This window comes from Monodon monoceros, unplaced genomic scaffold (assembly GCF_005190385.1).
Source record: "Monodon monoceros isolate NGI ecotype Baffin Bay Population unplaced genomic scaffold, NGI_Narwhal_1 Super_Scaffold_20, whole genome shotgun sequence".
Taxonomy (NCBI): Eukaryota; Metazoa; Chordata; class Mammalia; order Artiodactyla; family Monodontidae; genus Monodon; species Monodon monoceros.
Genome location: NW_021703777.1, coordinates 50,502,524 through 50,517,530, shown reverse-complemented (window position 1 = coordinate 50,517,530; position 15,007 = coordinate 50,502,524). Strand labels below are relative to the sequence as shown.

The 15,007-nt window shown below is 36.7% G+C and overlaps 1 protein-coding gene across 1 annotated transcript; it reads left to right on the top strand.

Moving 5' to 3' along the window:
* The first annotated feature begins 5,409 nt into the window (after window positions 1-5,409).
* On the top strand, window positions 5,410-6,578 carry CABS1 (calcium binding protein, spermatid associated 1). Its single transcript, XM_029234668.1, is given in 2 exon segments — window positions 5,410-6,481; window positions 6,484-6,578. Coding segments are annotated over 2 exon segments (1,167 nt in total).
* Window positions 6,579-15,007: the final 8,429 nt, after the last annotated feature.

Below are 15,007 nucleotides of genomic sequence, written 5' to 3'. Positions count from 1 at the left end.
TTAACTCTTCCAGAAGCATCTAGGCCTGCCTCTCGTGATAAAGTCACTAACACAGGAGGATCCATCACAAACACTCCAACTGAATTGGATGCCCTACAATATAGATCAATTTTTCCTCCTTCTTATTTCACAACATCGCTGGGAACTTCCAAATATTCTGAACTTGTTCCTGTCACTACTACAGGAGAATATACCAAAAAAAAGACTGATTATAACATTCTACCTGATGAAATAGTTATTCCATCCAAAAAAGTTATCATTTTGCCTAATACCATTACCTCTGAAAAGGATACATCAAGTACTTTTAAAGGGAATATATTTGAGCACAAAGATTTTATAGAGAAAGAAACAGATGCTGAATATAAAATCATTTATTTTGCAGAAGACTTTTCAGAAAGGGCGGATGACACTTCTTCTGCAGGCAAAATCACTCCAGCATATGTGGACTATATAACTATTATATCTGATGACGGTGGTTCTGAGTATGTCCCAGATAAGCATACCTTTAAATTAGGACAGAGAAAATAATTCTCTTATAAAAACAAGTACACTCATACATGCCCCAAAGACATGTGTGTCTCATGTACCATACACCACAGTTGCTGCTTTAGACAGTCTATCTAAAGCAACACCCCCAGAGTTCAACGCTAGAGAAAATTACCAAGCTACGATTACTAGACAGGAAAACAAGAACTTTGACACTGATGACATTGTTCTCAAAGATTCTAATGCCAATGTCAATACGAATAGACCCACAACTCATTTCCTAATTGATTCAACTAAAAATTTTGCTTCTAGTTTTTCTGACAAAACATCTGTGTGACAAAACACCATAAATGGTGATGATGACACCATAATTACCCCTGAAGACTTTGACTTAGGAAATAAAATAATTGATTATTCCCTTTTTCTAGACACAAAACCCATAACTGACAGCAGGACATTCACAACTGATATGAATCCTGCTTTAAAAAACAGTGATAATTTCCTCAGGATAAACATATCACCTACTATTTATAAAGTAGCTACACCCAGAAGAGCAGACACCACCACATCCAGCATATCTGATTTTACTGAAGGTGAAACAGGTATAGCTGCAGTGTCTGATTCAAGGTTTAATAATTTTCCTTTAGTTCAGCATTCCAGTGATGACATCTCCAATGTGAATGAAAACACAGAAGGTACAATCAACACAGCTCTTAATTTCTTTTATCCCTTGAAAAAGCTGTCCACCCATATGCCAAATATTCCTACCTCTACTAAAATCAAAAATTACATTGGCCATTATAACCTTCCATCATCAGAGGGTGTCATGTCTCCAAGACTTACATCTATGGGATTACCTGAAACTCTAATCCTAACCTCTAATGTTCCTACTAAAGAAACTGCAGCCACCAGACTTGCAAAAGATGCAAACTTATATCACCCTACAGTGTTAATATCAGAGACACTGGAGCCTGTGTCTATAGACTCTGCTTACTTTAATGAAGGCATTGTCTCAGAAGGGCAAAGTACTAAAAGTCAAAGGGTCTCAAAGACTCTACCCTTGGTCTACACTGTTCTTCAAGTTGATGGCACTGGTTCTTCAAACAATATGGTAGATATCAAACATCTGCTGCTATTGTCACCAAGAATAAAATTTTTGATATTGATGATTCTGGTGATCAAAAAGAATGCAAGGAAACAGCCATCAAGTTTTCTACTCTTTTGCTTAATGAATACAGTAAACCAAATTTCTATTACACGGGGGAGATAACTAAGCTTCTGCAGTGAAAGACGTAGCTACTGAATTTGAAGAAAATCACCTCACAGATATAAATATAGTAAAAGGAAATGATCCAGTTATCCAAGTGGGAACAAACTTTCTAAAAGATGCTGACCTAAAGCCTTACCTTGTGAATAAAAATGTCATTACTGATAATAAATCAGTCAATAAGGATTATGACAGTGCCCCTGTAGCAGCTTATTCAAGCTTTCACATAACCAAGCGTTCTCTCCCAGATGGATCTGTTCCTCAGGAAACCCATTTCATGGCTGTGAACTCATACTTGCTCCCAGAAGTAATTATCATTATTCCTAAAGATGAAAAATCTTCATCTAACATGGAGATAATTTCCACGGTAGAAGGAAATTCTCAGTTAAAATTTAATACAGCCAATCTCAAAGCAACAGATACTGAATTTCAAGCTTCAGGAAGCAGAAATGCTACACATGAATCCATTGTTGAGATAGAAAAAATGTTACCTAAATTTGAAGGAATTCCTATTGTAACACAAGCTAACAAGGAGGCTGAGGTAGATACTTTCTTTAAGACTGATATTCCTCAGTCACATATAGAAACAATTATCCCAAAGGATATCCATGAGGCACCTACAAACAACAAAACAGATATGAGAGTTGTGACTGACCCTGTTGTAAATACCATCTTCCCTGGAAACAAAGAAATAGTGACCTCACAGGCCAACACACTTCAATTACAATTTCCTTACTCAAGTACTCAACATTCCAATCACTGGAAAGGAAGAGAAAAAAGTGGACGCTCTTACAACCAAATCTCAAAATGTAATGTCTCCTCTCAGTTCCTTCACTGTTTCTAAGGTGGGAATTCTTTAGTGAATGAAGATGTTGAAACTGAAGCTTCCACAGCAGCTGCATTCTAGTAATGATTATAATCCTGTCAATTAAGGTTAAGTACTATATTTTCTCCAATAAATTTATAAATTCTGAAGATATATAGACTCTTTCTAAAACAGGAATTCTGTTTCAGTTGATTCATTTAAAACTACACTTGGCATTTCTTCTGATAACTCTCAAGATATTCATGATACATACAAAATCTCAATAGTGGACATCCCTATGATATCAGCATTTTCAAAGTCTATATCTGAGAATTCTTCCTAGTCATGTATTCCTGAAAATCATAAATGTGGCAGATGACCTTCCTGGGGACTTACTGCAAAATCTCCCCCTTTGGTTAGCAGTTTCTACTTTTCACTAAAAAAAGAAAAACCAATTGAAAAAATTGTTACCTAAAAGGAGGCATAATCACCAAGCCAAACACCTCAAAGTTCAGAGCAAATGAAACATTAAAAAAATGTTACCCCAGCAAACTTGCTATAGCTGTCAAAATAAGGAAGATATATAACTTAAAATACATGTCAGTAGATATAAATTTAATACTTTTCTGGGAAAAGACAAAATTTTCTCCTTAGTGTGATAGACACTAAAACAATGGAAGAAACTACTATTCAGATAAAATGAAACTTACTTATAGAATCTGATCCTCTGTTAAGGCAGATAATATCTTTGCTAGTAATGATCTATTGGTAAAATAAGTGTATACTATATTCCCTACAGCAGATGACCCCAGTTACATCCTCAAGACTGCTAAGATTCCAGCAGTCCCACAAGGACTTTCTTCATATGCTTCCTGTTTTTCAATGGATGACACACTCTCAATCCAAAGTGTCCTTTTTGAGGTCAATGGTGAAAAAAAACACATATAATAGTAAAATTATTCTCCATAGAGAGAAAAGCTTTATTATGCTACAATCAATGTGATTCCACCTCACAGCTATATTAGTAGGAGAGCTGATGTGATCACAGAAGTAATCTTTGAAATGAAAGACTATTTGACAATTATTATTTGTGAAGCTGATATTTTACCTGACATTTCTAACTGGAGATTAAATTCTCATAAAAATGAATATTTTGCTCCTTATTTTTACTCTAGACAACATAACGAATACCAAATACTCCAAGATAACTTCTAGCAGTTATACACCTAACACCTCCATTTTTACCTGTTTTGTACACACACACACAAAAATTCCCCCCAGAAAACACCAAGTCTTCTGTTTATAGCATGCTTTATCCTGACTTAAGCTTCACAAACACCAAATGATGAGAAAGAAAAAAGTAGAGGTTAAAAACCTCCCATTAAGCTAGCCAACACAGAGATTGGCTTTACCCTCTGATTTCCTTCACTGCTGCTGGAACTGATTTTATTTCTATTTAGAAATAAAAAACCCTGTCACTAACTTGAGACTTCCTTCTCTGTCCCAGATGCTGACAGCATTCCCTAAATCAACAAAGACATTGGAGCCCTCAATAATAATGATATCCCCTTGAAGCAAAAACATTTCTGAGAAGCTTCCCATATCTTTAAAGTGAAAATTATCCATCGTAAAACCTATCTGCTATTTTTACAGGGTATGGTGATATATCTATCCCAGACCAATCAACTAAGAGAAAGCACTGCTAAGTTTAAGGTTGAGTCCATATCTAATGAAGAACAAGCATTTGTCTTTGAGATGGAAACCACTACTCTGGCTCATGCTGCTGTCCTTTTTCAGATTTAGCTCTGCCTGAGTCTGAAAATTCTCTTTCTTCTAACACTGGGAAAAGATTAACACCAGGCTATAATCCCCTTTTATCGAATTAACTAACACTTAAGGATGATAACAAAGTAATGATGACTGATATAACTAACATCATTATAGAAAATACTCCCTCTGAAATTGAGGATATAATTATTAAGGCTAATACAGTTATTCCACACCCTGATCTTGTTTCTGGGTGGATTTTGACATATAACATGAACTCCCTGCCAGAAAAGCCATTTGGGGTTGAAATAATACTCTCTACAGAAAAACATTCCTAAAGAAATTAAACCTACAAAACCTGATAATCTCACTGTTATTCAAGTTAATTCAAGGAAAACAATTACAATGAAGAAGAAAACTGCCAAGACATTAATAGGCCAGTAACATATTTTTTTATTATACCTACTGAAAAAGTGAGAATTCCCTCTCTGAGGAAAAGAACTAACTGAAATCTCTGCTACCTAATTACCTTCTGCAGCTACATCCACTGTCAAAAATGCCATTAATTTGTTTTAGACATTTAAATAGCATGAAGCTCAAGAGAAGATGCTTCATCTCAAAAAGACACTGTTACTTACTTGAGAGACAGGCAACTTGAAACTAATGCTGATAATCCATGGCTCCTGGTGTTTCCCCCTTGACACTAAACCCATAAAGTACCTGGCAAACTCTGCTATGTCTGTTTCAAGTGACACTAGTCACATGTTGGAAAGTATATCCCTTATAAACAGAGACATGGTAAATCCCAAGTTCCTTGCAATTGTATTATTTGGCTGTGAATGTTGATTTCATAATCAGAGGGGACTCTATTGTCTTTTCATCTAATACCAGTAATCATAACAGTGCCCAATCAGAGCACAGAAACAACCTCCAAGGAGAGCCAGTGCCATTGGCCCTGTGGTTGATGCAACAATCACCATGATGACCAATGCTTCAGTCACTATAAAGAACACCACTCTCCTGCCTAGGGATACCACAGAGCCCAGGGAAAGACCTCTGAGTGTGCATGGTGCCACTTTGTCCCATGGCTGAAGATGGTTTGCCAAAAATTTATTCTCATCCTCCAACAGAAAACACTAAGACAACAACTGAAGCAACCATTTTTTTTGGAGCTAACAACACTATTCTTAAATCAGAAACAACTATTACTTCAGAAGGAGACCACATTACTTGAGTAAATGACTATGTGCTAGAAAGTGATTTTTCAACAACTACAGGCAACAAGCTTACAGCTCCAAAGGAAAGACTAAAATTAGAACGTGAAGTTGAATCCCATTTGGAGAAAGAAGTTGCCACTCTGACAGACACTAAAAATCCAATGGCTAATGGGTCTATTACTGAAAACTTCATGCCCATGAAAACTGGTAATATATCATCACCAGCTGCTATTTCCTTAATAGATTTTTACACTGACATGGCAAAAGAAGATATTCTCTTGGATACCATTGACCCAGGGTATGAAGATGTCTCACTAACTCCTGAAGTCTCTGGCACACTAAAGGAAAGCACAGCCAGCATTGCTGATACCCCTATCCTTCCAGCTACAATGGGTGAACCTGGTATTAACAATTATAGTTCCACAGTTAAGTTCAATGTCACTGCTGATGAGGCTGTTGATATCATTGACTCCTCTATCCCTGAGGCTGAAATCGCTCCAGCTACTGAAAAAAACTTCATCACTATTCCAGACATAATCACCCTTACAGAAGAGAAAATAACTGAAATTGACCTAATTCTTCCTGAAAATGACCCCAATGCTTTGCCTAAACTAACTGATTCTGATGAGGAAAAGTTCATCGCTGTGTTTGAACTCACTATCACTGGTGAAAGAGAAAAAGATAACCCAGAAGATATTCTGCTAACTGATGAAGAGTCTACAGATGGAGTCAGTGTTTGGATGGAGAGAGATATGATAAATGAAGCAGAGAGCCATCCCGTTTTTCTTACTGCTGTTGAATCCAGATATGATTTCTTTATCCCTGCATCAGTAGCTATGAACCGCATGGAAGACTCACCTACTATGACAAAAGATTTGTCTGAAAATAATAGAACGGAATCTGTAACAAAGGACACTGAAGCACTGTCAGGAACTACCCTGATCTAGATACCCTAAACCATAAGGAAGACACTTTCATAACTGAAATGGGTGTCTTTAAACTACTGAAAGAAGAACCATATGAGTTCCTGATTTGAAAGCAATAAAAAGAACAATAAAAATGCCACAGAGAATTGTGCAATAGCCTAGATAGCTAGTTTTAACATCTAAGAAGTTTGTCCAGCAAGCAAAAATCTTAATAAATGAAAGAATGTGAGCATTTAAGGCAAGTATAAAACTTAGAAAATACAGATGTTTAAGAATAGTGGTCATACAGCACAATATATTTATGGAAACTTTAAAAACCCAGCAATACAGGAGTTCCCCTACTAGCACAAAGTTTAATTGAGTTATTCAATAATTACTTATTTTAATATAAAATCTTTAATCTCAGTCTTCAGGGGTATTAAGAGAGAGCAATAAAGAAAGCTCACTCCCTGCTGCATCTAGATTATTTATTTTAGTTATCCTTAATAGCATATTTTAATGTGAGTTAAAGAGACAAAGATAATCAAATTAACAATGTATCTCAAAAACAATTATTGTAGTATTAAAAGACCTTAAATGCTTATTCTAAACAGATATTTTATTAGTATGCAACCAATGATTCTCTTTTATTAAAAATATATTTCCAGTCCTCACTCATAGAAGAATTAAGGTTATTTAGTAATTGTTTAGCATCCACTTGTAATAAATATAAGAAATATTACAGGGTTCCTGGCTCATGTTGGATGCAGACTAAGGCAAAACTGATATTTTACAAATGTGTACATTTGTCAAAAACAATATTGTATATAAACATGTGAATCAATTTAATTTTTTCTTTAAAATTTCTTTCCTGAATTTTTGTCAATATTTTTCAGGTCTTAAGCACTGATACAGCACTCTTCTTATACTTTTGGTTAGCAATTCAAGGACATACATCTTCATTCTTTTCTGATACCAACTTTTAAAACTGGTGTGTTTCCACTTTGCTGAATTTTCTTAAATAAATCTTGTTGACAGCAACTGGTTTAGTGTGTGTAAATGTGATTGATATTCTAGACCAGAATTCTCAAATTAAGAGAGATATGAGTAAAATGAAACTCCATTGTTTGTCTAAAGAATAACTTAATAATAGCTCTGGATACCAAGAATAGAATTATTCTTTAAGGACTCATGATTTTATTATATTTAAAAAAGAAAAACAATGCCAAAATACTAGTTGAAAGTTAATGATACATATGTGGGAAGTGGACAGAGAGGGATAGGGATTTACACCATTAGATAGACTATAGACTAGAATAATGTTAAACAAGTAAATGCCTAACTACAGATTATGTTAGATATACAATCATAATAATAATAATAATAATAAAGAGATTATAGCTTCAGGCTTCACATAAATTCAAGTCCAGGGAAGTTGTGTCTGAGAAAGTGAGATTTAAAATAAAGATTGAAAAATGTGGAGAGTTGGGGACACTACATGCCCAAAGCCCTGAGGCTAGAAATGGCTCAAATTATTCAAGAATATGAACAGACTATGTGGTTGGAACGTGTCTTCAGTTGGAAAATGACACAAGTTGAAATGAAAAAGTAGACAGGAGGCAAATCATGCGGTGTTTGTTGAACATTCTGGATTCTATTCAGAGTATATTTGAAAGCTATTAAAGGTTTTAATCATTTTATCCTCAAATCAACCTTAGTACTGAAATAGGAAGCAAGCTGAAAAGCATGATTATTTTAAAAACTCCAGCTATAGTTTCTTCCAGGGACTTTGTTTAAGGAGGGAGGATCTTTCCTTGCTTCTTTCTAGCTTCTGGTGGTTGATAGTGATCGTTGACTTTCTTTGGCTTATAGACATATCACTACAATCTCTGTCTCCTTCATCACATTATGTTCTCTTTTGTGTCTCTGTGTCCAAATTTCTCCTGCTTTTGGGACACTGGTCATTGGATTACACCCCTTAATTCAGCAGGACCTCATCTTAACTTGGTTACATCTGCGAAGATCTCATATCTGAATAAGGTCACATTCACATGTTCTGGGAGTTAAAACTCCAACATATTTGAGAGTGGGAGAAAAGACACAATTCAACCCATAACACCTGTTTGTACAATGTTTATCTTCCCTACTCATTTATATGTTGGATATTTGGATGATCACATAATTTATCGTCAAAACTGGAACACTTCTGAGACTGAAAGAAGGCACTATTAATAATGACTCCAAAACAAGAGACATAAACTAGAGTGTCCTGAGTAAAGAGATCTGATAACCCCATCCTAAGGGAAGAGATCATATCCCTCTTTTCCACTGCTCAATTCTGAGAGCTTTGAACACAATAGAAGTTCAATAAACATCTGTTGAATGAACGAGTTAAATGAGATAGTGAACGAAGATTTCATTTATTAGTCTATGAATGCTCTCAGAGGAAAGATGGTATAAACTGGATACTTACAGATGAAAATGAGTTTACCAGGACAAGAAGGGTATCACTGGTTTCAAGCTGAGGGAGGGGCAAGGACAAAGGTCCAGAAGCATAAAAAAACTTGGTGTGCTCAATAATATTGAAGAAAGGTTAGAGCACAGTGGAGCTGAGAGAGAATGGTAACATGTATATCAAAATGACTGATACAGCCTTACAAAAGGAAAAATTATCAAACTGTCAGATCATGTATATAAGTTAGAGTTCCCCAGAAAAACAGAACCAATGATGACAAATAAATAGATGGATGGATAAATAGATAGATATATGATAGATAGATTTATTTTAAGAAACTGGATTATTATAACTGTTGAGACTGGCAAGTTTCAACTCCATAGCACAGGTTGATACGCTGAAAATTGAGTTAAGAGTTGATATTGCCATTTTGAATCCAAAATCCACAAGGCAAGTCCCCAGGCTAGAAACTCAGAGTTTCAATATTTCAGTCTCAAGGCAGAATTTCTTCTTTTTGAAGAAACTTAAAACTTTAAGAAGTCTTTGCTTTTAAAGCCTTCAACTGATTAGATGAGGTTTATTCACATTATGAAAGCTAAATCTGCTTTAGCTAAAGTCAACTGATTGTTAATCACATCTATAAAACACCTTCACAGCAACATCTACACTAGTGCCTGACCAAACAACTAGGCACCATAATCTAGCCAAGTTAACACATAAAATTAAATATTGCACTATGTGTATAGCAATTTAGGGTTAAAATTTCACATAACTAACAGCTTACATTTCCTGAGTTAGTTTTGCCAAAATTAATAGGGCTTTTTGCAGGAGTTCAAAAGATTTTCATGGTAAAGTACATTGATAACGTTGGGGTGAATTTTTTGGAGTCTTTAAGTGAGAATATGTTTAAGTGTACATGGAGCTATATTTTCACAGAGCTCCAGTAAATCTCTTTAGTAACTAATGCTCTGTGTAACAGTTTGAGAAATGCTGATGTGAAAATGAGAAGTGTCAAAAGTTTTAAGCAAGGGATTAATATGTTAATTGTGTTTTAGAAATATTATTCTGATGAAACAGTAAAAGTTAGGTTGCGGATAGTAGAGGAAGCAAGAGGCAGAGAGACAAACTATAGCAGAAACCAATAAGAATATATATTCCAATATTCCGTATATTCCAATGTTTATCAATGTATTCCATTTACCTTATTAACCAGAATAATAATAAAGTAAGTACAAGCTTAACTTTGCTTAAATAATAAAAGTAAGAACAAGCTTAACTACATGTCACACTACTGTGTGACATGAAAATTTTATGTAGAAATCTGAACGCTCTAGTATTAGCCTCAGTCGATAGTTGTTCTAGCCAAGTTGGCTGCTTCTCTTTAATGAGAACAAATCTTGCGAGTTGGAATCCTCACGTTTTCTCTCATTCTATAGAATTTTGGATTAGATGTAACTTATAACATAGTCAGAAAAGAAAAGGAAGTTCATATATACTAACATAGTAAAAGCATTATTTATCACCTAAATTTATTCCCATAAGTCGACTAGTTGACAGAGACACAAAAATGCCTAAGACAGAATCTCTCTATCTACAGGTTACTCACTGTAAGAATTAATCAAAATCATAATTAAGAATTAAAACTAATCAAAATTTTCTTAACAGAAGTTAAACATACTCAAAAATATCTTGGTGCAGATGAAAGACAAAGCTGTAGAGATAAACAAATCAGGTTAAAATACCAGGATGTGAAGCTATGAGCTAGTTATTTTCTAAAGTTTCAGTCTCTTTGTATAAAAAGTTACTTTATATGCAAAAGCACACAGATCTAGGACTCTATCTTGATTTAGATTTTAGGGTGCTAAAATAAGGATAAGTTATCCTAAAAAAAAAATTTAAGATATGAACAGCAACAACAAAAAAGAAATAACCAAGGAAATTCTGTGTCCAGTGCCCTCAAATTCACCTTTAGGATAAAAAGTCTGGAAGTCCTCATCTGATCTTCAAGTCATCACTGGGTGAATTAATGCCAAGAAGATATAACATTGTTAACAGCTAACTTGAAAGAAAATCATCACAAATTCGATTACCCAAAAATAGACTTCCCACCTGTAAGTATATGATGTTTTTCCATCTTTCTGGTGAAAAATGACAATTTTCCAAGGGAAGTAAAATCTACTGACATCAAAACAAATGTCAAATGACTACAATGCTCACATATTAAACTGCTCAAAAGATGGTGCATTTCTTCTGAGCAAGATAATTACTGTGGCTCACAAAATGTTTTCTCTTACCATTTGAAGAATTATTAGTCTAGTGGTAAAAAGCATATTAACTGATGTCAAATGGCTCAGTACTCAATTTTTACTCATTTTTATGTCCAGAAAAAGCAAGAAAAAAGTGTAATGTTTGTACCTGTCCTCCAGCTACTAACGTTTCAGTTGAGCTAACTTCAAAATCTCTGAAAAATATCTTTCAGGAATGAGGTACCTTATGTTAAAAAGCTCAAGATGAACACAAAAATAAGCTACCAAGGAGGGACCTTCAAGATGGCAGAAGAGTTAGACTTGGAGATCACCTTCCTCTCCACAAATACATCAAAAATACATCACATATGGAACAACTCTTACAAAACTCCGACTGAACACTGGCAGAAGACCTCAGACCTCCCAAAAGGCAAGAAAGCCCCCATGTACCTGGGTAGGGCAAAAGAAAAAAAGAAAAAACAGAGACAAAAGAATAGGGATGGGATCTGCACCTCTAGGAGGGAACTGTGAAGAAGGAAAAGTTTCCACACACTAGGAAGCCCCTTCACTGGAGGAGACGGGGGTGGGCGGGTGGGGGTGGCGGGAAACTTCAGAGCCACGGAGGAGAGCGCAGCAACAGGGGTGCAGAGGACAAAGTGGAGAGATTCCCGCACAGAGGATCGGTGCCGACCAGCCTTCACCAGCCCAAGAGGCTTGTCTGCTCACCTGCTGGGGCAGGTGGGGGCTGGGAGCTGAGGCTCGGGCTTCGGAGGTCAGGTCCCAGGGATAAGACTGGAGTTGGCTGCGTGAACACAGCCTGAAGGGGCTAGTGTACCACAGCTAGCCGGGAGGGAGTCCGGGAAGAAGTCTGAACCTGCCTAGAAGGCAAGAGGTATTTTTCTTGAGGTGTGCGAGGAGAGGGGATTCCTGCTCCATGTGCCCACAGAAAGCAGAGAACCACCTAAACGAACTCCAAAGATGGGTGTGAGCTGCAGTTATCAGCTAGGAACCCAGAGATGGGCATGAAACGTTAATGCTGCTGCTACAACCACCAAGAGTCCTGTGTGCAAGCACAGGTCACTATCCACACACCCACACCATCCACCCCCAGGAGCCCGTGCAGCCCGCCACTTCCAGGGTTCTGTGATCCAGGGACAATTTCCCCAGGAGAACACACAGCCGCCTCAGGTTTTTGCAACGTCACACCAGCCTCTGCTGCCTCAGGATCACCCCACATTCCAATTATAACTAGCATACCCTTCCCTCCCCCAAGCCTGAGTCAGCAAGAGCCCTCTAATCAGCTGCTGCATCAGCCCTCCCCTGTCTGGGTGGGGAACATATGCCTCAGGGTCACCTACATGCAGAGGTGGGGCCAAAACCAAGGCTGAAACCCAGGAGAGGTGTGATCAAAGAAGAAAAAGGGAAATCTCTTTGTGCAGCCTCAGGAGCAGTGCATTAAATCCCTGCAATCAACTTGATAAACCCTGCATCTCTGGAATACCTAAATAGACAACGAATCATCCCAAAATTGAGGCTGTGGACTTTGGGAGCAACTGTAGACTTGGGGTTTGCTGTCTGCAACTGATTTTTTTCTGAATTTAATGTTTATCTTAGTTTAGTTTTTAGCACTTGTTATCACTGGTGGATTTGTTTATTGGTTTGGTTGCTCTCCTCTTTGTTTTATTATTTTCTTAAAATTTTAATAGTTTTTTATTTATAATTTATTTTTTTCACCCTTTTCTTCTGAGCAGTGTGGCTGACACAGTCTTGGTGCTCCAGCCTGGTGTCAGGCCTGAGCCTCTGAGGAGGGATAGCCGAGTTCAGGACATTGGACTACCAGAGACCTCCCGGACCCAGGTAATATTAATCAGTGAGAGCTCTCCCAGAGATCTCCATCAAAATGCTAAGACCCAGCTCCACCCAATGACCAGCAAGCTCCAGTGCTGGATGCCCCATGCCAAACAGCTAGCAAGACAGGAACACAATCACAACAATTAGGAGAGAGGTTGCCTAAAATCATGCTAAATTCACAGACACCCCAAAATACACCACTGGATACAGCCCTGCCCACCAGAAATTCAGGATCCAACCCCACCAACCACAATTCAGGCACCAGTCCCCTCTACCAGGAAACCAACACAAGCCACTGAAACAACCTTTCCCATTGGTGGCAGACATGAAAAACAATGGGAACTACAAACCTGCAGCCTGCAAAAAGGAGACCCCCAAACACAGTAAGTTAAACAAAGTGAGAAGACAGAGAAATATGTAGCAGATGAAGGAGCAAGATAAAAAACCCACCACACCAAACAAATGAGGAGGAAATAGGCAGTCTACCTGAAAAATAATTCAGAATAATGATAGTAAAGATGATCCAGAATTTTGGAAACAGAATGGAAAAAATACAAGAAATGTTTAACAAGGACCTAGAAGAACTAAAGAGCAAACAAACAACGTTGAACAACACAATAAATTAAATTAAAAATACTCTAGATGGGATCAATAGCAGAATAACTGAGGCAGAAGAACACATAAGTGAACTGGAAGATAAAATAGTGGAAATAACTACCACAGAGCAGAACAAAGAAAAAAGAATGAAAAGAATTGAGGACAGTCCCATAGACCTCTGGGACATTAAATGCACCAACATTTGATGTATAAGGGTCCCAAAAGAAGAAGAGACATAGAAAGGGTCTGAGAAAATATTTGAAGAGATTATAGTTGAAAATTTCCCTAACATGGGAAAGGAAATAGTCAATCAAGTCCAGGAAGCACAGAGAATCCCATACAGGATAAATGCAAGGAGAAACACTCCAAGACACATATTAATCAAACTATCAAAAAGTAAATACAAAGAAAAAATATTAAAAGCAGCAAGGGAAAATCAACAAATAATATACAAGAGAATCCTCATAAGGATAAGAGCTGATCTTTCAGCAGAAACTCTGCAAGCCAAACAGGAGAGGCAGGACATATTAAAAGTGATGAAAGGGAAAAAACTACAACCAACATTATTCTACCCAGTAAGGATCTCATGCAGATTCAACAGAGAAAACCTTTACAGGCAAGTAAAAGTTAAGAGAATTCAGCACCACCAAACCAGCTTTACAACAAATGCTAAAGGAACTTCCCTAGGCAGGAAACACAGGAGAAGGAAAAGACCTGCAAAAAAAAAAAAAAAAAACAATTAAGAAAATGATAATAGAAACATACTTATTGATAATTACTTAAATGTAAATGGATTAAATGCTCCAACCAAAAGATATAAACTGGCTAAATGGATACAAAAACAAGACCTGTATATATGCTATCTACAAGAGACCCACTTCAGACCTAAAGACACATACAAACTGAAAGTGGGGGAATGTAAAAAATTATACATTGAAATGGAAATCAAAAGAAAGCTGGATTATCAATTCTCAATATGAGAAAAAATAGCCTTTAAAATAAAGACTATTACAAGAGAAAAAGAAGGACACTACATAATGATCAAGGGATCATTCCAAGAAGAAGATATAACAATTGTAAATATTTATGTACCCAGCATGGAGCACCTCAATCCATAATGCAAATGCTAACAGCCATAAAAGGGGAAATCGACAGTAGCACAATCATAGTAGGGAATTTTAACTCCTCACTTTCACCAATGGACAGATATCGGCTCGGTGCTTTGTGACCGCCTGGAGGGGTGGGATAGGGAGGGTGGGAGGGAGGGAGACGCAAGAGGGAAGAGATATGGGAACATATGTATATGTATAACTGATTCACTTTGTTATAAAGCAGAAACTAACACACCATTGTAAAGCAATTATACCCCAATAAAGATGTTTTAAAAATAAATAAAAAAATAAATGAGGAA